Source organism: Bos grunniens, chromosome 2 (genome assembly GCF_055505025.1).
Source record: "Bos grunniens cultivar Pamir isolate PY7600 chromosome 2, Bosgru_T2T1.0, whole genome shotgun sequence".
NCBI lineage: Eukaryota > Metazoa > Chordata > Mammalia > Artiodactyla > Bovidae > Bos > Bos grunniens.
Window position 1 is genome coordinate 39,264,067 of NC_141166.1, and position 26,653 is coordinate 39,290,719.

Genomic DNA, 26,653 nt, shown 5'->3' on the forward strand with positions numbered 1-26,653 from the left:
TTTAGGCATCCTCTAGGTATGAACCTCAATTACAAAATCATTTCTTTCCCCATCCAAGGCAGTCTTACACAGAATTGAGTGACATTCAATTGACTTCCCTTCAACTTTATAGAGCATTAAGCTTTTCCTTTGGGTTTGCCTCATTTCTTAGGAATGCTTATCAAGTTTAAAAACACTTTCTGCCTTTCTCAAAAGTATTTCCTATTCCATAACATTCAATTTTAATGAAAACTATCTACCCTCTATAGAGTCCATAGACATCATATATTAAAATAAAAATATTATCATATCATATATATTCCTGAAGATTAAAAGTTCTCTGGATAGTGCTCTTCAAATATTCATCTGTGAACAACCTGGTGCTCTGGTCAAAACGCACACAGGTGTATAAACAGTATAGTCCACTGTGAATTTTAATTAACACTTACCTACACTGACCAATAACATCTTCAAAACTAAGTATATCAAATATAAACAATAAGCATATTTCAATACACATTTAAACAGAAATAATGGTTTATGTCAAAACAAACAATTCCACAGAGCTCTAAGGAAAAGAACATGGTAGAGGATCCACTTAGATGAGAGCTCAATTTTCCTGTATAGGCTGTGTCACAAAGCACAGAAAGTAGAACTACACTGAGAAATACTGGAGTGAATAGATAATGCTGAAAAATTTGGAAATAACGTTTTGGTGAACAGACATTAAGTTTAGCCATTAGACCCACTGTTACATAGGTTAAGTGGTCTGTCCATGGATACTGGAAGGAAAGTTACTAACACGACAGTCATTGTGACTCATGAAAATTAACATACAAAGAGGTTTATAAAGTTCATATGCCGTAACTTCTTGATATTACATTTTTTTTTTTAGTTTAAAACTTTAAGATAGTGTAAGGAATATTAGGCCATGCTGGTAATAAACTAACTTTTCAAGAGTCTGTTCAATTGTCGGAAAACAACCTGAGATTCAAGGCTGTTTCCATGTCCTTGTTTGGTTTGTAAATGAACAACAAACAAAAAGAGAGTCTATAGGTCTCAGTTTTGTAAACCCAAAGTAATAATTTTTCCATAGTTTTTAATAATTAATATTTATGAAGCCTAGCTTGAAAACTTTTCATTACCTTACAAAAGTACTTGAATTATAGTTATTAAAGTTCTATTGCATAAAGACAGAGTCCCTGATTTCAAGGAGCTTTCATTTTGAGATAATGATGACTTTGGTTGCAAAAAAAAATTTCCTGTCAATATTATGTAATATATTTTGGTGAACAGCTTTTCTTCATGCTGGGTTGACTGACAGTATTTTACAATTAGTCGGGTATTTTATTATACTTTTTAATTAGTACTTATTTGTAGCCCTAAGGTGATGGAAAGAAATGGCTTGGAAAAAAATTTTAAATCAAATAAAGGCAGGACACCAGGAGAGGACAAGGAAAACAAACACTTTTGCTTAGATTGTCCAGGCCATGTGTCATGTGTCATATGGTACACAGCAGAGTCTTTGTAAATGATTAAAGAATAAATCTGCAAATGAGAAAAAGATCAAAATAAGCTTATCTTTCTCTGTTTATAAAATTTTTGATTCTGTAAATGTGCCTATGTATATTAATAGCACCTTAGTAGACCTTCACAAAATTGATCATAATAATTTTATATGATAAGAAAAAAATCCTGTTTCACCATAATTTATTAGTTGCCTCCAGAATTAATTTTGTTTTCCCCTTGAATATAAAATTGAAAGCAACTCATTCAAGGTAGCACGTGAAAGGCCAAAAAAGTCGCAGGATATTGCCTACAATTTTATATAAAAAATATAAAAAAGATTCTACTCTACATTTCATTCAATTCATTTTCTTCTTACTCTCTCTCTTTGCTTCTATTTCAAAAACACTGCTTTTTCACTCACCTTCAGCTTGCCCTTTGTGGCACAAATATTTATGGAGTCTGTTAAGAGTATATAAAGGAATTTTTTTTACTTTTATTTTTAATTGGAAGATAATTACTTTATTACTTTACAATATTGTGATGGTTTCTGCAATGCATCAACATCAATCAGCCATAGATACACATATGTCTCCTCTCTCTTAAACCTCCTGCTAAGCTGTCTCCCTTCTAGGTTGTTACAGAGAGCTGGATTTGGGTTCCCTGTGTCATACAGCAAATCTCTACTGCCTATTAACTTTACTTATGGTAATGTATCTGTTTCGATGGATCTGACCAATAGACAGAAAAAGTACCATTCATTCAGCTATTGTTTATTTTTTTTTATGCCACACATTTAGAGAAACTGGTTATTTTCCTATCTTTGTTTAAATCAAGCAGCCGAGTCCTTAAAACACTAACACTATTTTAAAATTTAGATTTAGATGATTGTAGATTAAGGAGCTAAGTACAGTGAGACAGCTTCAAATTAATACACTTAATAAGATAGCTTTACCTATGCCTTGAGTTAAATTAACCAAGCTTACTATCTATAGTGAATTCAAGATTGCATTATGTTCTTACCAGTAGACTGAATTTATATTTTAGCTGAAAAGATGAACTTTATTGCTTTTTGCAAAGCTCCTCATAGCTTCACCTAGCTTATCCAGTCCATTAGGCATTGACCTGCCGCACTGAACTGAGCTCTGAGTTGAGCCTCTTTGCCAAAAGAAAACTGGACTTTAACAGAAGAGATAACAGCCATAAGCACACAACTTATGCATATGGAAGAGCAATAAACATTGAAATTGGGACAAATAATAAAAGCTTCCCAACGTGGAAGGTTGTTGTTGAATCCCTAAGACACATATATCTTCCATTAGAGATTTCTTCTCTTTATATTTAGTGACTGTACAAACTTTAATACAAAAATAATAATGCTTTAAAATTTTAATTTTTACATACAATCAAACCACACCAAATTTTTTGACAATAGAGTATGTGGAGATGCTCTGAATTATATGAATGAAGGTTGTATCTACCTATTTACTCCCATTTCACTAATAAGAGCTGTGCGACTATTTTTCTCAATAATTATAGATGCCATATGTCTGTTACAAAACTGGGCTCCTACAGAAGATATCGCTATTGTCCTATTCTCTTCAATGATTCTGGGTTGGTCACTGTCCACTCAAATATCCTAGTATATATAATTTACTATTGGAGACACCATACAACTGGCTTTGATTTCCCCAGTTTATGGATTCTTAACCAGATATTAATAACAAGGGTCTTTGGCATATTATTACTATCTTGATAATTTCTAAGAAACTTTTACATAAAAATTTTTCTTAGTTGTTTTATAAAGTTGAACCTTTAAAATCCAGCGAAAATCCCCAGTTTAACATGTAAAGAAAAAGAAACTCTCCTCACCCTCTGTGTGTGAGAAGACCATACACTAGGAGACCATACACAAGGAGGCTTTTAGGACCATAGTGTTAAATGTTGAGTAAAATATGTTTCCTACAAAGACAGTTCAACTGTACTGCATCCAAATTTTCTAATTCATTTTCCTCTCCAGTTTAAATACATTGATGCCATCTGTCACAAAATAGTAGGCAAATATACTCCTATCATCTATGTCTTATCTTGGTGAGGAAACACTTCCCATTTCTCCAACAAAAGTCACTTTATAATTCCACTACTGTAGAATTTTTCCAAGTCATCTGAAGTTGCAATAGGATAATTTTGCATTTGTTTAATACTGGCCTCATGGAGAAGGCCATGGCACCCCACTCCACTACTCTTGCCTGGAAAATCCCATGGACGGAGGAGCCTGGAAGGCTGCAGTCCATGAGGTCGCTGAGGGTTGGACATGACTAAGCGACTTCACTCTCACTTTTCACTTTCATGCATTGGAGAAGGAAATGGCAACCCAATCTAGTTTCTTGCCCGGAGAATCCCAGGGACGGGGGAGCCTGGTGGGCTGCCGTCTATGGGGTTGCACAGAGTCAGACACAACTGAAGCAACTTAGCAGCATGGAACCAAAGATTTTCTTCAATTGACATGGTGATTTTGTGGCTAATTTTATTCTTTCTTTAATTTTCTGTGTTATATGTATTTCAGTTCAGTTCAGTTGCTCAGTCGTGTCTGACTCTTTGCGACCCCATGAATCGCAACACGCCAGGCCTCCCTGTCCAGTACCAACTCCCGGAGTTCACCCAAACTCAGGTCCATCGAGTCAGTGATGCCATCCAGCCATCTCATCCTCTGTCGTCCCCTTCTCCTCCTGCCCCCAATCCCTCCCAGCGTATGTATTTACTAGTCCTTAATTACCATAATCTCTAGGGCAGCACTAGTTCACCTCAGAAGAATGTCTTTACATCAACTTTATGAATTAACAAATATAGGAGAAAATTAAAATTAGACACAGAAATAATCACAGCAAGATATAAAGAAGTAGAAAGAGAAAATAAATTTAAGTCTTCAAATTTGGGGGTTGGTTAACTTAATGATTCTAGCAAAGCTGAGGCCAAAACCACTTTTTGTCTTTCTACCTTTAAAAGTCCTTTGAACAAAATCTTTATTGTCGAATTATATCAATAAGCATTTATTTTTTATTCAATTTTCCTTTTAGTTTCAAAAAAATATCTTTGAGATAATTAACTCCCTTGTGATTCTAAGAAGAAATAGATTCTTTTAAATATCAATATTTTCCAGAAGATAGGCAAATAAACCTCACATTTAATTAAGGAAAATATTAGAACACTAGGATATTCACAAAAAGAGAACTGATTTTAAATACACATTATAACTACTCTATTTTAGGAGGTAGCTCAAAAGAACAAAAATGATAAACTTGCAAATTGGTATAAATTTATTTTATTCAACTTACTCTTTTCAATTATTTATGTATAAATATAATATCATATTTGGATGTGCAAAACTATGATAAAGGCAAGAGTATGAGATTTGGGGAATTATAGGCTTAAATGTGATATAATTTGTTTTGTTTTGTTTTTTGCTTAAAAAGGTTTCTTATAGCTCATATTTTAATTACATTCTTCTATAAAAAAAGCATTTTTCTGTGACTATATTATTATAGAATGTTACAGTTGTTCTAAAAATGGAATTCTGAGTCCTTCCTCTCTTCTTTGGTTGATTTTTTCTTAACTCTGGACTTTCTTGAACAGAATCATAATGAGAAAGCAGAGAAGTCTGTTGCTAAAGGAAAAAGCAACATTAAATTTTTGTTTTAATGCTGAGTGGGAGTCTTTGACAGCTTCATGTTTTGGCAAGACATTTCTTCTAAACCTGCTGAAAATGTATTTTCTTTGGCGTAAGAGGGGGATACCAGAAATCAGTGGCAGAAAATACAAGAGACAAGTAAAAGAGAGGGAAAAAAAATTTTTTTTTAAGGTTTTTTTTGATATATTGAACAAGGGCATTATACTTTGTTAATGTATAAAGGAAATTACTGCTTTCCTCTTCTTTTACTCAAGGATGGGTGTTTCATCCCTTCATTTAGAATAAAAGTCAGACTATGGGCATATCAATATCACAAGGGAAACATTAGGTGATATTTGTTTTATCTCCTTCCAGGCTAATTGCTTTGTCCAAACATACAGTGTGAAAGCAATGTTTAGGTTAAGGTAGAACTCAAGCTCTCTGGTTGGAAAAAATATATATAAATGTTTGCTCTGAAGCTGAAGTTATGAGTCAATAGGTAGAGTTTTACCAACAACTCTAAAACACAATTATTCTGAAACAGAATTTCTTATACCCATGTAGAGTCATCTATTAATTATCAATGTGAAAATCTGCCCTTTGCAATGTTTAGGCAATAGCAGGCTGAGAAACAACTTGGGGAACCATGCTCTGATTTGGAATGAACACGGGGAAATGGTAGAAAATATCATAGGAAATCCTCGAGGAGAAGGAAGGTGATAAAAGTAGTATCACTAAAAGATGGTCAAATGAGCTCAAAGCCAGTATCATGCCAGAAATTCATACCAGATAATACTCAAATTTATACCAGAAATGAAACTTATATCTCCTAAGTTAAAATCCACAAGTCAACAGAGAAACATTCAAACAGGATCTATTAGGTAATCAACTAAAAGATTCTCCTCTACAGTTAAATCAATTTTTATCTAATAATAACCAGAAGGAATGGACACAGCATATTATTTACAATATATTTTATAAGGTAGCTTTCTCAGATAAGATCCAAACTATTAATAATAAATCACAACCAGTAATGCTATAAAACCTCCATCTCTCTTTTAACAACTGTAAGCCTGTCATGTGAGGACGGCAACACAGTAAGTAACAGGGATTTTACTTTGGCAGCAAATACGTGTGTTCATATGATTCTTACCTGGCCCCCTTTAGGCTGGTATTTGATGTTGTCTGTGGATCCAATTTTGGATTTGACATTCTTCAGGTCTGGCAGTGGTTGGTTGATAAGCCGAAGCTGTTTGGGAGTAGCAGGAGATTTCGGAGGCGTGCGTATAATGGCGACTTTCTTCTCACTGGGAACCAAGATGGCCGACTTGGGGGTTCCTGGTGTGTGAGGGGTCCTGGGGTAGCTGGGGGTTCCAGGAGTGCCCGGGGTGCGTGAAGAATAGCTTGGTGGGGTGCCAGGAGTGATGGCGGTTGATCCAGGGGTAGTGGGTGTGGAAGTGCCACTTTTTCCTGCTCTGCGAATTGGCTCTGACCCTATATTAAAACCGAACCCAAACCACAGTGTCAGAAAGTTCTCCCCCGAGACATCCCTTTTCCCATCCATTGTTAGAACTTATAATTCATCAAATTTCTAAAGGGTTTAGGATATTTACGAATTACAACAATGCTTGAAAAGGTGAGAATCTCGTTATTTTTAGGTTCACAAATTGATGACATTCTTTTGAACATGCATTGCTATCAATGTGAAGATAATACTTGGGTTTTCCTGATTTATTCTGAATTTTCATTATGATATGTCAAAAATATTTTCTACTTGCATGATCATTAAAGCATATGGATCTGCTTTTAGCTGGAAAAAGAGTCTACACTTAATATTCTTTGTGGACTCATATAAACTGAAGATTCTTTGAATGATGTGTGGATTATTTATTCCTTTGTGCAGAAAGTTTATTCCAAGATCCAGGTGGATATACAACACAAAACAGTGTATTTAGATCCCATGATTTTGGCCTGTGTAGAAAACTATTTAGCTTAAAAAAATCTAGCTCTCTCTTTTGAAAAGTGGGATGTTACAATTTATTCACAGTCAGTCTTGTACCTGATTGTGTTTTATCCCATACTTTCAGTATTTGCAGTTTGGAGTCAAATCAATAATCCCTCATTGTCTATTATGCAAGATGCTGTAAGATGCATTTGTTTGCCTCAACTTGATGTTACCCTCATTTTATCATTTAACTCTTTCCCCCATTTTCCTATGCTATGCTTCTCTTTCATATTATCTTTTAAAATGTGTGCTTAAATGCCATTTCAAATGCTTTTTTAAAAGAATAATGATTTAAAAAAGAGGACACACCTTAGGAGAGTCTCATTAAAATAGGAGATTCTCACCTTTTCAAAGAACTTTTGTGAATACTAAACATTTGATAACCAAACATGCACATACACAATTGATGCAGCTCTTGTTATTTCTTACTCAGTAATAAGGACATTAAGGCTCATTCACCCAGATGACATTAAATTCTAAGACAGATATGATACTCAGCTTCTTAATATATGTTGAACTTTCCTCTTAAATTGAAAAGTCTTTTCTCTTCAAATAATGCATTGATTCCAATAATAGAATACTGATTTACATTGTTTATATTATACAAATTCTCTCACTTTTAAAAATATTTTATAGAAAGGGCATAGTTTTTAGTTTTTACTGCTAAGAATGTAACTCTGTGGGGCTTTCCTGGTGACTCAGTGGTAAAGAATCTGACTGCCAAAGCAGGAGATGCAGGTTGGATTCCTAGGTCAAGAAGATCCCCTAGAGAAGGAAACAGCAACCCACTTCAGGATTCTTGCCTGGGGAATCCCATGGACAGAGGAGCCTGGAGGGCTCAGTACATGGGTTTGCAAAGAATCGGACAGGACTTAGTGACTAAATGACAGCAATGTAACTTTGTATAATCAATGAATCTTCTAGAAATTTTGAGGAGGATAAAGATATAACTCATCAACTTTAAAATCAGTCAAGTAGAAGGAATCCTAGAGTCACCTGATATAATTCATCATCAATGTAGAAAGTTCTTCCTGAGAAGGGGGACAATTATAAATAATCTTTGCTTAAATATTTACAAGGAGTGAGCTCAAGTCTGCAGACAAAATAAATCTACCCAGGCTCAATCTCCTGGAGAAACAGAACAATTCTATTTCGTCTCTCAGTGAACAGTTTTCACATATCAAAGGAAAGTTGCCCTGTGTCCTTTTGGTCTTTTAGTAGAAGGGAAAGACATAGGTAGATGCTTCAATGGAAAATATGACATGGGATTTGAGAAGAGTAAAGTGATAAATTAGTGATTTTTATTGCTTTCCACAAATATGACATTTCAAGACCAGGGTAATACAACCACATTCAACTTGACTTTTTGTAGATTCCTGGCTACAAAGTTTGTTTATGGGCCAAGGTTTTGATCTTGGTTTGAGCCAGTACGTATGTTCTGAAAAATCTCTTCAGAAAACTTATTTCTCCCTCAAATGTATTCTCCATCATTTCATCTTTCTTAAATATCTCAGGTCTTCTGGGGAGGGGGATCATATCTTTATTCTTTGTCCCTCTACCTAGCACTGGTGTCTTTTGTTGGGCCTGAACACAGCAGAAGCTCAACATATTTTCTTTTTTAATGTTACAAATTTGATTCAAAATTTCTCTGTGTATGGAGGTACTTGTTACTGTAATGGAGGCCGAGTTGAAGCAATATTCCAGATACGTATAACAATATTAACTAAAAGAAATATTTAAGAATTATTTTGTGACTCAATGGACATGAATCTGAGCAAACTCAGAGCTAGTGAAGGACACAATAGACTGATGTGCTATATACAGTGCACGAGGTTGCAAAGAGTTAGTGACCTAGCGACTCAATAGCAACAAGAGTAAATGGCTTTATGTTTTGAATATGTAAAGGAGGAAGGTTCTGTGTTATATCTGGAAAATGAGAAAAAATCAGTCACAAGTATTAAGAAGCTCTTAATATTGCTGTTCAATAGATATCAATCAATTTTTATTGTAATAAATTATATTCTAGTCATCAAAAATGAAAAATTTGAGTGTTTCCTATGTGTTTTGAAATAGAAAATATTAAATCTAAGTTACTAAAATGATTCAAAAATATTTATGAGTTACTCTATTACAGTTTGTTCTTATCTTGTCAAGTCTACAATGACAATGTCTTTCCCTCCCTTTCGGCTAAATAAACTTCTTGCATAGCATTCTTTCAAATCTTTTCAATAGCAGTACAAAATGCTAGAACATTCCCTTGTGCAGTTAAGGAATAGTAGTGTTAGTTGCTCAGTTGTGTCCGACTCTTTGTGATTCCACAGACTGTAGCCTGCCAGGCTCCTCTGTCCATGGGATTCTCTAGGCAAGAATACTGGAGTGGACTGCCATTCCCTTCTCCAAAGGATCTTCCCAACCCACGACTTGAACCTTGGTCTCCTTCAGGCAGATTCTTTACCTTAAGGAGATGAGATGGGAAGAAGCAAATTGCTTGTTCTGGTAATTGTCCCAATGTCTTTTAGCTATTGCTATGTAGGGATAAAATATTATCAGAGTATCAGTTATGTTCATTACCAAATAATACAATGCCATATGCTTATGAATGTAAGTAAAGTTAAAAAGTCAAAATAGAGTTGGCTCAGGACATAAAAAGCAATTTGTATAGAGGTGGACACGACTAAAGCAACTTAGCATGCCATTTTAAAAGCAGAGCACAGTAGCTTAAAGTTGGGATTTGTGTGAGAAAGTGCCATTTTGCTTCCATAGCAACAAACACAAGTGCAGTTCAAGGTGCGCCTTTGGGGAACACTTGGTGCCTTTGTGTTGGCTCAGCATCCCTGGGGTTATTGTTGATGCCCAATTCTAACTCCAAATATTTGGAGTTAAATTCTCCTCTCTGAAGATAACTCACTCTTAAAGGTTTTCTTTGCTAGTTCATTTGAATACTTTATATGCGTTAAGGTGAAAAGAGTTTTAGTGATTTCAAAGTATTCCTAGCATGTATTTCAAAGGATATTAATGCTTCATGAATCTAAATGTTTCGGGACACAACTGCTCTCATTATAATAAATACTTTCATTATAGGCAAAAAAAAAAAAAAAAAAAACACAAAACAGTTTAAGTCATACAAAATAGCCACATTTGGATTGCTCACATTGTGGGGCAATTACTATTAAAGACTTAAAAAATAAGTGGTGAAATCAACTGTAATGTGATAGTAGTAGCAATTTCCACCACTTTCATATGGATTTTAAATGACAAATATGCTATTCTCCAAATGTTTCTACCATTTTGTAATAGTTTCTAAATGACAGGGATACTATTTTCTGAGTGACTCTACAGAACAATTCCCTAGTACTAAATAAATATAGAGAAGACATTAAGAGGACAGGTTGTGAATTTATCAGTAGGCTGAAAACCAAATTCAACCACTTACTAGCTGTGTAGTACTGGACAAGTCTTTAAAAGGTCAGTTTGCTCATCAGTAGATTTAATAAGGTTGTTAATACCTGACCATCAGCACTTTAATTGAATTGACTGAGAAATGTATCTTAAGATTTCAGCCATCTATAAATGATTAATAGAGAAGGCAATGGCACCCCACTCCAGTACTCTTGCCTGGAAAATCCCATGGATGGAGGAGCCTGGAAGGCTGCAGTCCATGGGGTTGCTGAGGGTCGGATACCACTGAGCAACTTCACTTTCACTTTTCACTTTCATGCATTGAAGGAAATGGCAACCCACTCCAGTGTTCTTGCCTGGAGAATCCCAGGGACGGGGGAGCCTAGTGGGCTGCCATCTATGGGGTGGCACAGAGTCGGACACGACTGAAGTGACTTAGCAGCAGCAGCTATTTTTGTGGTAATAGAAACGCATTTATGAAAATAATTTGAATTACTAGATAGTCTTGGTAGTAACACAGTATGTAAGTGAGTAATGATTGGAGCATTTTTATATTCTTTACATAAACTGTGATAATTGCTGAGCATTACATCATGAAATCAAAAGAAATTGAAGCTATCACACAGAATATGCTATGTTTACAGCTTCATTGGAATGCAAAGACAAAGTCAAAGTGAAGTCGCTCAGTTGTGTCCGACTCTTTGCAACCCCATGTACTGTAGCCCACCAGGCTCCTCCGTCCATGGGATTTTCCAGGCAAGAATACTGGAGTGGGTTGCCATTTTCTTCTCCAGGGGATCTTCCCAACCCAGGGATTGAACCCAGGTCTCCTGCAATACAAGCAGACACTTTAACCTCTGAGCCACCAGGAAAGCCCCTATTCTTACGAAATTGAGCAGGATTCTTGATTTTGATTGTTGATTTTTCAGTTAGTTTTTATGACTTGGTATTCTAATAAAGGTTAAGCTTTCATATTTAAAGAAATCCCTGACTATTGCTTTTCTATGCTGATTAGTCCTTTTGAATTATCTTTTTCACTTTAAACTTGAAAGAAGAGAAAAACAATCCTGAAAATGACTTAACTTCAATCCTATTTAACCAATAACAAAGTAGTATATATTCATTTTCTCCATCAATTGTTTTGACTCAAATAAGTGTTTTGGACACACTGATAGTCTGAATTTCTGATTCTTAGGGCAAATATAATCCGATGTAAATACAGGCTGTATTTGAAAATGTAAAATATAAGTACATTATAAGCTACTCCACTTAAGGTTTAAAAACTGAATGAAAAGGAAGCCAAACCAAAATAAACCTACGAGTGGTCCGCCGCGCAGAAGAGATAGAACTGTTGAGAGAGAAGGAGTTCTCATCTCTGTCTCCTGAGACACCTCGGCGAGGAGGAAGGATGGAGGAAGGTCTCGGCAGAGAAGAGCGCTTCTCTGGGCTCTTGGTAACTCCATCCTGATTGGAGAAAACAGAACAACGTTGGGTTCCTGTGAATCTTCATATACAAAGAGGTTATATCGCTCTGGCTAATTATCCTCCTGGGCCAATAGAGGAATTTCTTTTAATCCATACTACTGACTTGTACATACTTAATAAGTATTTCTGCTTTACAACTTAGAAAGAGTTCAGAATATAAAAATATATTATTTTGGAGTGAATGCTAAAAATTAACTGTGAAATTCAAATTCTAAGTGATAACATGAGTAAAACTGTGCTGAAGTAGTCTCCAGGTAATTAATAATTTTACTGACAAGTCTTCATCAGCATGATACTGTATCACTAAGAAAGGACTGGCAGAAAGGCACTGCACGTACAGTATTTAACTATGATCACTCCTGTATATAGTGCACTTATGTGACAAGAACATTAAGCACTTTACATTCATTGATTATTTAATTTTTACCCCAAAATATTATATGCATTTTAGAGCTGAGGAAACAGGTTTCAACAGTTTACGTAATTTAATTTTTGTAAGAATCACTGAATTGGGATGTAGCAGATTTAGTATTAAATCCTGATGTGTCTGATGCTGAGCCCAAACTATTATATTTTATGTAATTTGGTATCCTTAGATTATATGTGTCATATGTAATATCAAATACATTTTGTTTGTATTTGAAATTTTATTAAATATAAAATAATAATTATGTACTGTATATCTTACAAAAACACAACTTCCATTTTTTAATGATTAAGCTGTTTATAACTATTGAAACATTTAATTGGTATCAGTTTTTTAATAGGGTATATTGTTTATATGTCAAACACTTTAGGATTGAAACTCTTGGCTTTCAGACATTTACTGAATTGCGTCCTTCTCCCAAATTATATCCCTTTCTGCACCTGTGGTTGGCTTGCTGCCTTACCTTGTTCCCTGATTCTGAGTATGGTAAGCGGTCTGTGGAGCCCGCTGAGGTGGGCTGTATGAATAAACTGTCAGAAAATGTAGCCCTTTTAGTCGCGCTAGGGCAGGCTGAGCTGCATCTTGGGGACTTTGTGCTACCCTGTAAGGCAGGAATCTTTGACAAGGTAGAATTCTAGCCATGGAAGAAAACAAACAAAAGCACAAAATAAACCAAACTATGAAGTAGAAGGAAAATTAAAAAAACATATAAACATATAAAAAATTAAATGTCTACTTTTAATAAGAACACATGATAAATGGTTATAATCAATGACAGACATGTATATTATGTGAGAACAAGAGATTTTCAATGAATACCTCTTTTTAACTGGAACTAAGAATATTCAGAAAATGAGAATATAGATTAAAATATTATTTATAAATTCTATGTATAAGGTCTCTGGTTAAGCCATAGAACTTATAATGATACCATATTTGGAAAATATCTTGAGACTCTACTAGAATTATTCCTTTAATAAACACAGCACTTAAACGGTATATATAATCAATATTTTGATTGCATTTCAAGAACTGTAGAACAAAGTATATTTAAATAACTGTCGAACAAGTATATTTAAGGCCTAATAATGGAAAATATATTTTTAAGCTGAGAAAATGTATTTTTAGATGTCTACACTGATTCCATCAGAAAACTGCAGATTTTAAATACAATGAGTTCATTTTATGAGTTAAATGCACACCAGGGACCAAGTTGTACCACAGAATTAGAAACATTTTTATGTTAATAAATCACACATTTTCTATGATGTGTTATAAATTCTAAAAATTAAAGTCAGCACTGGCTAGACTGCCCATGAAAATCACACTTTCACAGGTGTTGATAATCCCTGGGGAGACTGTTGTCAAGTACAAGTGTAAGTGCTTTGGATGTATGTATATACACAGCTTTTGGAGAAAGCTATGATAGCATGCTACATGTCTTGGGGGGAGACTGTTAAAATACAGACCAGTATGACAAAGCCAAGGAGGTTTTAATCTTCAAATAATTAATATTATTTAGCTGTTACAATAAAAGCAATAAAACTAACGTTTCTAATCTCAAGTTTTAACCTTTGTAACCACTTTGACATAGGCATAAGTATTCACAGATTGCACAAATCATTTCTTGTTTTACAGACCCAGCACCTTAAGTGGGAAGTGTAACTGGGTCAGCATAAGTCATTCTTTTTTGATTGACATTATCCACAAATAAGCAAGTTTCAAAAGTGTGGTATAGGAAAGAAAAGTGAAGTAACTGGATTGCCTTAAATGATGAAAGACATCTACTAATCTCATGCTAGATACAAAACCAAAATAAAATGAACAAACAAACAAAAAAATCTCAAATGAAATGAAAGATTATATTGATAGATCAGGTTCACAATAAAGATCAGTTGAAAAATCGGAGAGAACTGTTCTGATAGATACAGTGAATATCAGAGGTAAATAAGAGTTAATCTTGGGATTTTAGGAAACTATAGGAAGAGGATGAAGTTATAAGGAAAAGGAGAATAAATTAGAAAAAGTTAGAAAGAATGGTGGTCTAATCGCTCTTCGTCAGTAGATTGAGATAGGCATTTACGAGGAAAAAAGTTAGGTTTTGTTTGGTTTCTGTACAAGTGTGGGCACTGAATGCTAATTCTTGTTGAAACACATTTATGAAAATAATTTGAATTACTAGACAGTCTTGGAAGCAACACAGCACAGTAAGTGGGTAATGACTGGAGCCATTTTTATATTCTTTGCCTAAACTGTTGTAATTGTTGACCATTACATTATGAAATCAAAAGAAACCGAAGCTATTGCACAGAATGTGCTACGTTTACAGCCTCACTGGAATGCAAATTCTTACCAAATTGAGTAGGATCCTTGATTTTGATGGTGGATTTTCTAGTTAGATGTTAAGACCAGTAATTCTAACAAAGGTTAAGCTTTCATATTAAAAAAAAAAATCACTGACTGTTGCTTTTCTATGCTAATTAGTTCTTTTGAATTTTCATTTTTACTTTAAACTTGAAAGAGAAAAAAATATACTCTGAAAATGACTTTAATTCAATTCTATTTAATGGATAACAAGGTAGGAAGTATTCATTTCTTCCATTAGTTGTTTTGACTCAAATAACTGTTTTGTACCTACTGATAGTCTGAATTTCTAATTCTTAAACACAATCTGTTTTTAATACATGTTTTATTTGAAAATGTAAAATATAAGTACTAAGGGGTTTAAAAAACTGAATGAAAAGGAAGCCAAACCAAAATAAAACCAAGGGACTTGAAAATTTCTTAAAGGTTTTGCAAACAGGGTATACTTAAAAATGATTTTTATAGTCAGGAGAAAACTCAGACTTACTTTCTATATCCGCTCCTAAAGAGTTCTACTTTTTAAATAATAATAATAATCACCACTGCTATTTATTGAAATAAATATTATGTTCTAAGAACTACAGAGTGCTTATTATATAGGAATTTTTACTCTTCCCCTTATTTTTGGTAAATTAAGACACAGGCAGGAAAAGATTATATATAGTTAATAAATGTTCAAAACTTAGATCTGGTTTGTTTCATAGCCCTGATCTTAACCACCACAATACACTAGTCTCCATTAGAAATAGAAGGTAAAGAGATGTAAATCCTGAAATAACAGCGTGGTCAAAGAAAATTACCACTGCAATAAATGGATTGCCTTATTTTCAGTAATATGTCTGAAAACATTTATACAATAATCAGATATACAAATAATTTTTTAACCAACATAAAGCTCCTTGGCTTCAAGATGATATAAAAGGTTCTGCTATAAATGAAATTAATTCCTGTTTTTCATAATAAACAAAAAGTAGAAGTTTAAAATTTTATTAGATTTTAGAAAGCCAAACAAAGAATTGTGATTTACATGTTATATATTATGGCTAAGACCCAGAACACTGTGATATCACTCAAATTATTTGTCATAATTTTAAAATTCACTAGATTCCTTTTTTCCTTTCAGTAAGAAAGAAAGAAACACTTTGTATTGTCTTTGGTCTTTTGAAAGTTTAAAAAACATGATTAATAATATAAAAAATAAACTTGCAAAATAAGAAATACAAAAGATTTATAAATATGAAAGAAGCTAAATATCTTTAATACACCAAATTAAAACAACAAAATATTTCATCTCTATCACTTGTTAAATAAAGAAAAAGCAATATCTAGTAATACTGAATACAAGCATGTTCATATACAGCTGGAGTACAAACAAGTCTACAACCTTTCTACAAGACAGTTGTGCAGACTTCACTATTAGAAAACTACCAAGGAAATGCATATGGACACATTCAGCCAAAAAAGATTTCCATGGTAACACCACTAAAATACAGAAAACTGTTTGAATACCAATAGGAAACTGATAAAGCATATCACTGTAAAAGTATAAAATGCATTATATAGTCATTAAAATGATGTATAAGAATGTTTAATGACATAGAAAATTTTTAGTGAATAATTAAAAAACTGATACACATCTTCCATCTTTGTTATTAAACCTATAAATGTGTAGAAAAATTAATATCTTGCATCAAAATGGTAACTGCAGTTATCTTTAGATAAGGAGATAATAATATATTTTTACTTATCTATATTGTTTAAAATTCTCACATATAATAACAACAATGGAAAAGTGCTGTAAAATATAGTGTGGTGATTACAATGGTTTATCTTGATTCTATGAAAAGCAAATAAATTGAGTTCTTCCATTTTTCTCCATATCATTGTGGTGTTTCATATGTTTCTTCTTACTATAACAACAGAGGCAGCCTTCATCCCAGCTCTACCCTCACTAGCTACCGTCACATTCCAGAAGATACCAGGACATGCTCGAATGCCATCGAGAATCATGCTGGGTGAGTGAATGATTTAAGAGAGTAGATGTCGAAAATCTAAATTTTATCTAAAATTATTAAAACGCTGCCACTAATACCAAAGGGAACTTCAAATAAAAAATAAGGAAAGAGGTATTTTACTCACAGAGACTTTGTCCTTTGCCTGTTTAAATACACTGGGAGCCTGAGCTGATTCAGCACCTGCTGCTGTTGAAAGAGGAGACACAAACAACCCCAAACTTAGTGGCTAAAGATCACATAAATGCACTTTTCATACCTTTTGGATATTCAGTTCTGTCAACAGACTAACGTAAAGTGGATTTTGTTTACACTGAGACTCAAATTCAATAATTAAAGAAATCTGAATAATAACAATATTACAGCATGTGGCTCCCATTACACAGTGTGCTAATTACTATAACCCAGTGTTTACCAAAGCACAGATAAGCACACCAAGTAATTTTCGGTTACCAGTGTACCCTTAAATTACTATAGATCCTTTAGAATGGAAATTGCAGGACAGTTATCCGAATGCTACAGAATTTAAGGAAAAGGGGAGTGTTTGGTTCTAGGGTGGGCATCACATAAGAATACTCACAGAGATTCCCAAACCTTCTTTATGTAGCCACTGGCATATTTCTGCATTTTATATTTTAAACTGTTACAGTCTGCCAACCCCTTTTCCTCTACACCCCTGGAATTTCATAATAGTAAGACACATTTGTTTGACATGAAATGTGCCACATGAGAAGGGAAGGGAAGAAAAATAGCTTGTCAAGAAGAGAAAACAGGAGAAGAATTTCAAGTTCAATAAAATAGACCATGTTCTACACATGCACTTCCTGTATGAAATTATTACCACATCTGTTACTGTTGTTTTTCTTGCTGCTGTTTTATACCTCTGGTTTCAATTTTAAACTCCATTATCTCCGGCATAATTTCTGTTGACAACTTACCTGACTTGACTTAACTATTTTCACAATTGAACACAACCCTTGTGTTTGGGGAAATTATCCCTATTTAACAATTGAACTTAGAAAATAAAAAGCTGGTGTGTTTGCTTTAATTTTCTTTCGCAAGAGAGAAATTCTCAGGAAAAAATACTTATCCTTAAAAGCACTCCAAATGAGTTTTAAAAAGGTTTCTCATGCCATATGCAGTTCTAACACAAAAATAATAGTGGCCTACAATATGTTCTATGCTATTTAGGACTGGCTAGTAAGATTATTCACAGATTCTGAAACTGTTTTTTCAAAGAAGCAGTGCAAATTATGGCTCTTTACTATTTCTATAATTTAGCTCATGTTTCTGTGACATATATGCTTTGGTTTAAGTCAGCGGCACTCATTTGGTGCATGCTTTTTGTTTGAGTATCTTAATATCTGAATAAAAAAGAGCAAGATTCTAACTTAGTCCAGAAGTCTTAAATTTCCTCTAATAAATGAAGTAAAAAGCCAAGTTACTCACAGTGTGGCAAATTGAATACCAATGACATGTGGGTACTTCATCAAACCGTTTGACACTTCCTCTGAAATTATACAATCCTAATATAATTTTCATCTTTTCGATGGCATATGGGATTTTTATGCCCAAACCAAGAGATTCTGCCCGTAGAAGCATTTTTCTAAATAGAAAAATTCCAAGTTTAATGAAAATGTACTAAGTGAGATATAAAATTTAGAGATATCATGTTGATTCATAATTCTTACTTCCTCATTCTAAACCTTCATCATCAAGGTTTGTGTATAATTATAAACCTTCTACTTTCAAATCCTGCCTCATATACTAGTTCTTGAAGGAAGCATATGAGATACTTCCTATATGAAGAACACAAATTAAAAATGCTTGAAATTTTTAGCAGCTATCATAAAACATCAATGCCATGATATTCTTCTTCTTACAAGGGTTAATGCTGCTGCTAACCCTTTAAAGCCATTCAAAGATTTATGTAAAGGCGCTTCTAATGTGTATACAATGGAATGAAAAATATTGCTTTCTGACTCAAGCTCTGATACCTTCCTTTGTAAACTGCAAGTGTGCCATTTAATCAATACTAAAATAAAACATTATAATTAAGAGTACCCTAATATGATTATACATTTCAAATATATACTTTGCACTGAACTTGAGGAACAGAGTTTGCATTGTGGATATTACACAGGGGCTTTTATTATGATTTGTAACATTTCGCTCCTTATTCCACTGCTTATTTAAACAGTAAAAACAAAGTACATTTGAAGACGACAGAACAATAAGAAGATAGCAAGATAGAAAATAAACCTAAATTCTGAGCTATTTGGAGGAAGGGGTTTATTAAATTTATTAAATTTTTGACTACTACATTATAGGGGGAAATTTAGTATTTTAAATCCAACACATTTTAAGAAAATTCCAAGGACAAAATGTCAACCAAGAGATGCAATATTGTCAGAAAGCCTAGCTAATTTTGGATATGAAAAATAAACTCTGATGGGATTACCAAACAGTTTCTTTTTCCTTTTTTTTTTTTCCTTTCATCGCTAAGCAAAGTAATTTTCCAACCACAATTTTATCCCAGATTTGCTTCTCATTCTCCATCTCAAAATCCCTATGCATTCTTGGTGGTCCTCAGTAAATTCATCAACATCAGTAACAGATTTGGCAGTAACAATATAGAAACTAGGACAAATATGTATGGGTTTAAGCATGAGGGAGGTAAATAAGCAAAATAATGAGAATGCATACCACGGTTATATTCATCGCCATCGTCTAACCAAACACACAGAATGAAAACAGGAATCCCCAGAACGTGACACTAGGGCACAATGCCAAGATACAATCACTGTTAAGTCTGAGCATGACAAAGAAACAGATGGTCATGATCTCTTCTGTAGGGAAGGGGATAAAAAAAGAATAATGATACAAGACACTTAATAGCGAAATTGTTCATGACTGCTGAGATTCTCGGAAGAAAAACAAAATGAAGCTGCTAAGGTAATGAGATAAAAAAAAATACATGTCTATGTTTGCCAGCCACATTGCAGAATTGAACAGTCACCTGTCGTTTTCCGCTTAACACAGGAGAGATGAGTTGGTCTAGTATATTTGATAGCAGGTTTTAAAATGAATTTCCTGGAGGGAGAGTGGGCCTGAACTTCTGTTTTTTTAGCAAGTTCAGCCTTCTTATAAACTGCTATGAATAAGAAAACACAGAAAGCATACCATCAGGAGAAGAATACACACTTCGAGCAAAACCGAACGAAATTTCATCAATCATTAGTTACCACGGTTAGGCAGTTTCTTCTACAAAAGAGTAATAATGAATTACTTCAAAAACATTCATAAAGAAGTGATTGTGAAATGAACCTTTTTTCCTTCTCACTTCATCTCTGGAGACTGTGCTAGGTTCCTTTTTAGCTATTTTTCTTTCAGGAGTGGAAATCCTGCCTCTCCCGGTTTTAAAAGGCTTTTCTTTTCTATGTTTCTCAAGAGATGATCTCCGAGCTTCCTTTTCAGCTTTCTCCTCTTTAGGGATAGTTTCTAACTGTTCTGTCATGATGCTTCTATCATCATCTGTGGATCAGAGCAAACCATGACAACAACAACGACAACATTAGTAACAAATGTGCAAAATCCTCCATCTAACAAAATGCAAAATAAAGAGATAAAGGGACATTTTAAAATGTCTAAAATGGAAAAAGAAAACAAAAACGTTTTTCCACTAGGATACTGGATTTTACTTGGGAGTAGAAAATTGAAAAATATAATGCACACCTTGAGTGTCCACCCAGAGGCTGTCAGCATCCATGATGGAGTCATCAATGGTGGTTTCATCTTTGTAATCCTCGTAGGTTTCTGTCTTATATTCTGAGAGTCCAACCTCTTCTCTCTCAGGGGAAGCCGGAGCCTCTGGGGAACCGTCCTTGGGTTCAGCCTGGGCTTCAGCTGCCTCTTCTACTTCAAGTTCTTCTTCAGCATGGGGTGACGGTCTCCTTTCCACCTCGGGCTGCTCGAGGGCTGCAAAACGCACACTGTGGGACCCTGATTCCCCTTCATCAGTTGTGGTTTGCACGACGGTGATGAAGTCGTCCTCGATGGTTACGACAGACTCAATCACTCCTTTGTGCTCACCAGGACAGGTCTCCACAAACTCCTCCCTGACGCCTGGGGCACCCAGGTCGGTAATCTGAAGGGTGTCTGAGCGGAAGAGCAACTTGTCATATTCTCCCTGGGCTTCGATCTCTTCTTCCTCGCTCTGAGCCTCTGCTGGTTCAGCTCTGGCAGCTTCAGGCAACGGCTCGGTAACATCAGAGGGTGTGATGGAAATATCCGGGGTCTCTTGGCTTTCTTCTTTTGGTGGCTGAATAAATTCCATCTGGACATCAGCTCTCTCATCTGCGGCTACATCAGCCTCTGAAACAACGGGTGCACAGGGTATTTCCACAGACAATTTGATGGCAATCTCGTCTTGAATTAGAGAAGATTCTGGGGAAGTTTCCTTCTTGCCCTCATCGGCTTTCAAGGACTCCATGGTGAGGCTTTCATGCTCACCGCTGGACTCATAGGATTCTTCCTTGTCCACAGCCTCCTGGTGCACCAAGTCAGGCTTAGCCACCTTCTCCTTGACTTCTGTTTCACTAACTTTGGTGCCTTCTTTCAAGTGGCTGGACTCAACACCCATAAATGCATCTACCTCCGGAGGGGCTGTGGATGAGGGGGCGAGGTCCTGGGTAGCCTCAAGTTTAAGCTCTGCTGCCTCTCCAGCATCTACGTGTAGCCCTGAGGCCATCTGTCCAAAGTCACTGATTTTAATATCTAACTGACCTTGTTCAGCTTTCTTCACAGCCAAATCCAGTTCTGGTTCAGCTTTTTTGGACGGTTCTACCTCAGCTACCTCTGGCACTGAACTAAGACCTTTCTCTGCTTTCTCAGCCATGACAGGTGATGCATCTTTAGCGACTGTCAGTTCTCTGGCTGAAGCTTGCTCCTGGGTCACTCCTAATCCAAGAGTTTCAACTTCATCACCAGCCTCTTCTGTTTCCTTGGCGTGCTCTTTTGAATCAGCATGTTCTTCACTTTTCTCTAGGACAGTATCCAGCTTATCACTGGCTTTCTTCTCCTGATCAAACTCCCTACTCAGTCCTGATTTGTCACCAGAGATAGGTGGGGATGCTTCCTTCTCAGCACTGACTTCATCTTTTACTCTTCCGGCAGCTGCCAGCTTGACTTCAATTAATGAAAGATCGGTGGCCAAATCTCTTCGTGCTTTATCATCAGTGCCTTCATAAAAGGAACCACTCTCCCCAGATAAATTCTCACTGTCTTGAACAGGTGACGGGAGGGGGACTGTGTATTTATTGAACACACAGTAGCCCAGGTCTTCGAGTTGACTGTCAGTTTTAACGATGATGTGGTTTTCATCAGTGACAGGGGGCAAGCCAGTGCTACTCTCCTCCACCACAGTCTCTGATGGGACTGATTTTCTCCTGGCAACATCAGTGTCTGCACTCACGGAAGCTAACCTTGACCGTGTGCCTGCCAGGTCTAGCATTTCAGGCAAGTCAGGAGCCATGACAGTACCATTTTTGTAATAATCTTTGGCTAGGAAAGGCGACTCACATGATGTCTCGACTCGGGCATTTTCCTCTCCAGTATCTTTTTCTTCCTTTACCTGTTCTTTTTCTTCTTTGCTTTCGGTTGGGAAGCAAGGGGCTTTGTCCACAGCAGGTGTTGTGGCTGGAAGGTAATCATCTCCTTCATCCATACTTCCACTAGTATTGGTTAGAATGTCAGAAGCCAGGGGGGAAAGATCATGCCCTCGACCGAAGTTAAACCCAAGGGCTATGGAATCCAGGCAAGACATGGGCAAATTGATGGACATGCTTCTTTGTTCTATTGCAGACCTACCACCAAGTCCTAAACTCCTGCTTAGCGTCAGATCATCCTTATTCTTACTGTGGAGATCCCTTTTCTCTCCATACACTTTTGGATCAATAGTGAACATTCTTTCTTGGGGAGAACTGGGTTCTTCTGGTAAGTCAGATGGATGACTCTGTGCGAGAGTGCTATACCCTGCTTCTTGTGCCGGAGCACTGGGCTGGGGTTCTTCTTCTGGAAGTGCCTTGTCGCCATCTTTATGCATGGGAGACACAGTATCAAAAGCCTCTTGGACACTTTCTCTTGTGTCACTTAGTTCATAGTAATCACTGCCTGGCTGGATGCTTTTGGTCACTTCTTCTTTCAAGGCGGATGTTTCAAAGTACTTGGACATTCCTGACTTGTCTTCATAAAATGGCATGTCAAGTTCAGCTGATGTTACAACTCCAACTCCTTCTACCTTATGATCTTTGTCAGCAACTTTTTCTTCAAAGAGCTCCTGGGTGGCAATCTTTTCACTTAGTGCAGTTGGTTCAGTCATGACTTTTTCCAGGGTCTGAGTGGTCATGGCTGAATCAGTAACTGCTTGCTCCAAACTTACAGGGAATGAGTCCTGTTTTAATATATCTGTGGGAGGCTCCTGGCCCTTCTCTTCTTTTTTGGAGTAAGTGTGTTCGGTGGAAGGTTGAATTATATTTGTTTCTTCATCTATCAGTTTTGGGGGTTCACTCTCTTTTGGCATGGCTTCTTTGTCAGAAATGGTTGGTTTTTCTTCAAGCTTTAGGTGAGGTTCCTTTTCAGCAAGTGTAGATTCCTGTTCGCTGAGGGTGGGAGTCTCTTTTATCTGCACACTCTCTTCCTTTATCATCCCTTTCTCTTCTCCTGAAACTTTCTCTGGGACACACTCTTCCACAATTGAAACGTGAGCATCTTTGGGTGCAGCAACTGCCTCTGAGGCTGGTGCTTCTGCTATTTTGTCAGGTTGATCCTTCTGGGGCTCTTCAACTTTAGAACTATCTTTGGCAGTTGCTGGGCTACCAGTTTCTTCCAGAGATTTTTGGTCATCTGGCTGTAACAGGGCGGGAGCAAAGGATGCTGCTGCTGCAACTATTTCATGCTTTGAGATGTCAAAAGGAAGAGTGAAGCTTCCACCCTGAAAGGGACTCGGCATGGGAGAATCAAATTGTTTCCCTTCCCATTTTGGGATATCCTCAAGTACATCTTTTTCCTTCATGGGTGTTAGAGGGCCAGGAGATACAGGAGCAACTAAACCCCACTCGTCCTTTTTGGCTTCCGTTGGCATTTGGATGAACCAGTCCTTCTGCTCTTTTGCAGCTGTGGGCTCTGCAGGAAGGCCAATATCAGGTACCACTAGGCTTGGTTCTGTCTTGGGTTTCGTATCTTCTAGGCTGGCACCAAGAGTGTGCCCAAACAGAGTGGGAGGTGCTTTTTCTTCTTCTGTGCCTTGTATGTCCTTTTTATCAGGGGAAGTTTTAGTTGTTTCCAGCTCAGAAACTAAGGCAGCATGCTTAAGGTCTTCACCAGGCTTACTTTCTGTCTCTGGTTCCTTTTCCTTCTTGTCTAGTGGCTCGGCTGGAGAGGGAGTCAATTCTTGTTGATCATGAAACTCCATCTTCGAGGCTGTAAGTAAACCTGAAGTAATTGGGTTGATTTTTAAACATAATAGGCAAGGGCTTTCAGGCAGTAAGCTTAAAATTATTTTTTGAAATGGCAAATGAATGGTAGGCTTGAAAGAAAAACTATGAAACGTGCAAGCATGCTATTCATTTAAAAATTAAAACGAAAATGTCAGGACTGAGATACATTTGTATGATTGCTACAATAAACTCCCACTGTGAATTAATGTGTACAGAAATGAAATAAGAGTATATTTTGAATACTCTTTTTTCCTTTGTTTGTTTGGTGTCTCTAAACAGTACTTGATGTGTCCTATAGCAGAAAAAAATGTCATATGCCTTCTACAGATAAAAACTACATATTAAAGAAAATTTAATAAGTAGTTAACATTAGGGTACAAAATAATCTATATAATCTATAATCTAAATATGGAAAAGAATTGGTTTCAGCCAAACTTTTTCTTTTCTCATTGCAAAGTGAATTGGTAGCCCATGGGCAGAAGGCCAATTAATTTATAATAATATGTGTTAAATAATTTCAGCTAACTTGACTAACAAATGCCAAGACCAGTTTTGGGGGCATTGAAATGTTCCTAGAATAAACTTTTAGAAGTCATCTAAGATTAAATTTCAGTAATACAAATAAATAATTGCTATAGACTTTGTTTGATATGACCTAAATATTAACAAGACAATTTCTACCATGTATCAAAATTCCTAAATCCTAATCATTACTTAGTCTGTATGATAGATGTAAGAAAATCTGAATTATACTGTTAATACTGGGAAGTTACATGAATAACAAAATTTTAATAAGAGTAAACTATTAAAATGTCTTTTTCTCCTTGGTCATGACCTCATTTCCTGGAATGTGACCAACAGGTGAAGCACTGACCAATATTGGCTTTAGGGATGCTTCACAGAGACTAAATGAGTCTTTGTAATTTTTATTTGTTCACCAATTCAAAAGGCTCCAGAGTGTCACTTGTATTTTACAGCCAAAGTTATTTCATTGTGGTCACTAAGCCTAAATGTTAATTGTCTGGAGAAGATTTGGGGAAAATTAATAAAATTCAGTCATCTGTTGAAGGGCAAGTGTATGGATCATCATTAACCTAAACACTTGTGTGTTGTCTTGTCACAATAGAAAATAAATACTTTATGAATTTTCTAGTAAAGTTTAGATGAATGAAAACTCAAGAGAGATGGTGATGATCAAAGGGTTTGGTTGCCATGGAAAGGAAATGATATGAGAAGCATCAGCAGGTGCTTTTAAGGAAACTAAACCAGTATTCACTGAAGCATAAAAAAAATATAGCACATTGCAGTTGCAAACAAAAACCATTCTACCATTGAAGCCCGTAATAATGTGCCAAAATCCACCTCTACGATTTGAAAGAAAAGCATATGAATTGCTGTCCCCCAAAATAAAAATAAAAATATACATGTATTAGCAATGTGACTGGCAAACATTTGAGATGAGGAGGGGCGGGGGCGGAAAAAAAGCTCACATAGCGTCATCAGCCTGGCTGCAAAGCGTATTGTATCATGGCAAAGTAAAACCAGGAATCAGCTGCAGCAGTGGAAAACCAAGCTGCCACACAGCACCTGCACAAGCCACACTCTTTGCTCTTTAAGTCTCAGACAGGGGTCTTGGTATCATGAGACGACCCAGCGATGGAATAGCATTGGAAAGGCATCAGATTGATAAGCTGCTGGAGAGATCACTTGCAACAAAACACATGCAAATCCTAAGAAAGACACACCTTCCCCGGCAGAGGAAGGGGTTTTTACTTCTGGAGACACCTCCGTGACCGTGACCTCTTTTACACTTTTCTCCTGTGGGGCCCCTGCTGAGGCGCTGTCTGCAGGAACTACTTGGGCCTCCGCACTAGACTCCACTTGGCCCTCACTGAGGCCCTTGGGCTGGTCTGAGACCTTGGCAGCCCCACACTCTTTCTCAGGAAGAGTGGCAGGTTTCTCTTCCTCAGCCACTGGACTCTCTAGCGTTTCTTCTTCTTAGGGATGAAAAAGATGTTGACATCATGACCATACAAACATATATGAAACAACAGAAATATCATTCAAGGAACGCTTTCAGCTCTACTTTATTGACCTCACAAGAACCTCTTTTACTGCTTGGATGAACAAATTAATGTCTTAACGCAATGGACATTATGTATTGCTTGGAAAATTAGTAAATATAATCGGCTAATAATGATGCCTTTTAAAGTCTCATTAAAAGGCTATTTATTTTAAAACCTGAGAGCTGAAAGGGTTTTATTGATCTATTACCCTTAGTGGAAATGGCAGTAAGTCGCACACAATGTGGAA

General features: G+C 36.1%; 1 protein-coding gene across 50 annotated transcripts in view; it reads right to left on the minus strand.

Annotated features, from left to right (window-relative positions):
- The window catches only part of MAP2 (microtubule associated protein 2), a 298,362-nt gene that overhangs the window by 14,869 nt on the left and 256,840 nt on the right, over positions 1-26,653 (minus strand). For 11 of the 50 annotated variants that reach the window (XM_086342582.1, XM_086342613.1, XM_086342615.1 and 8 more), the window contains 8 exons: positions 26,086-26,337; positions 20,580-24,335; positions 20,172-20,378; positions 19,864-19,998; positions 16,972-17,033; positions 12,932-13,102; positions 11,876-12,020; positions 6,306-6,646 (listed from right to left, as the gene is read on the minus strand). In XM_086342582.1, the coding sequence (XP_086198708.1) occupies positions 6,306-6,646; positions 11,876-12,020; positions 12,932-13,102; positions 16,972-17,033; positions 19,864-19,998; positions 20,172-20,378; positions 20,580-24,335; positions 26,086-26,337 (5,069 nt within the window). The remainder of the gene's footprint in view (positions 1-6,305; positions 6,647-11,875; positions 12,021-12,931; positions 13,103-16,971; positions 17,034-19,863; positions 19,999-20,171; positions 20,379-20,579; positions 24,336-26,085; positions 26,338-26,653) is intronic. The other 39 variants (XM_086342836.1, XM_086342796.1, XM_086342841.1 and 36 more) reach the window with 18 other exon arrangements.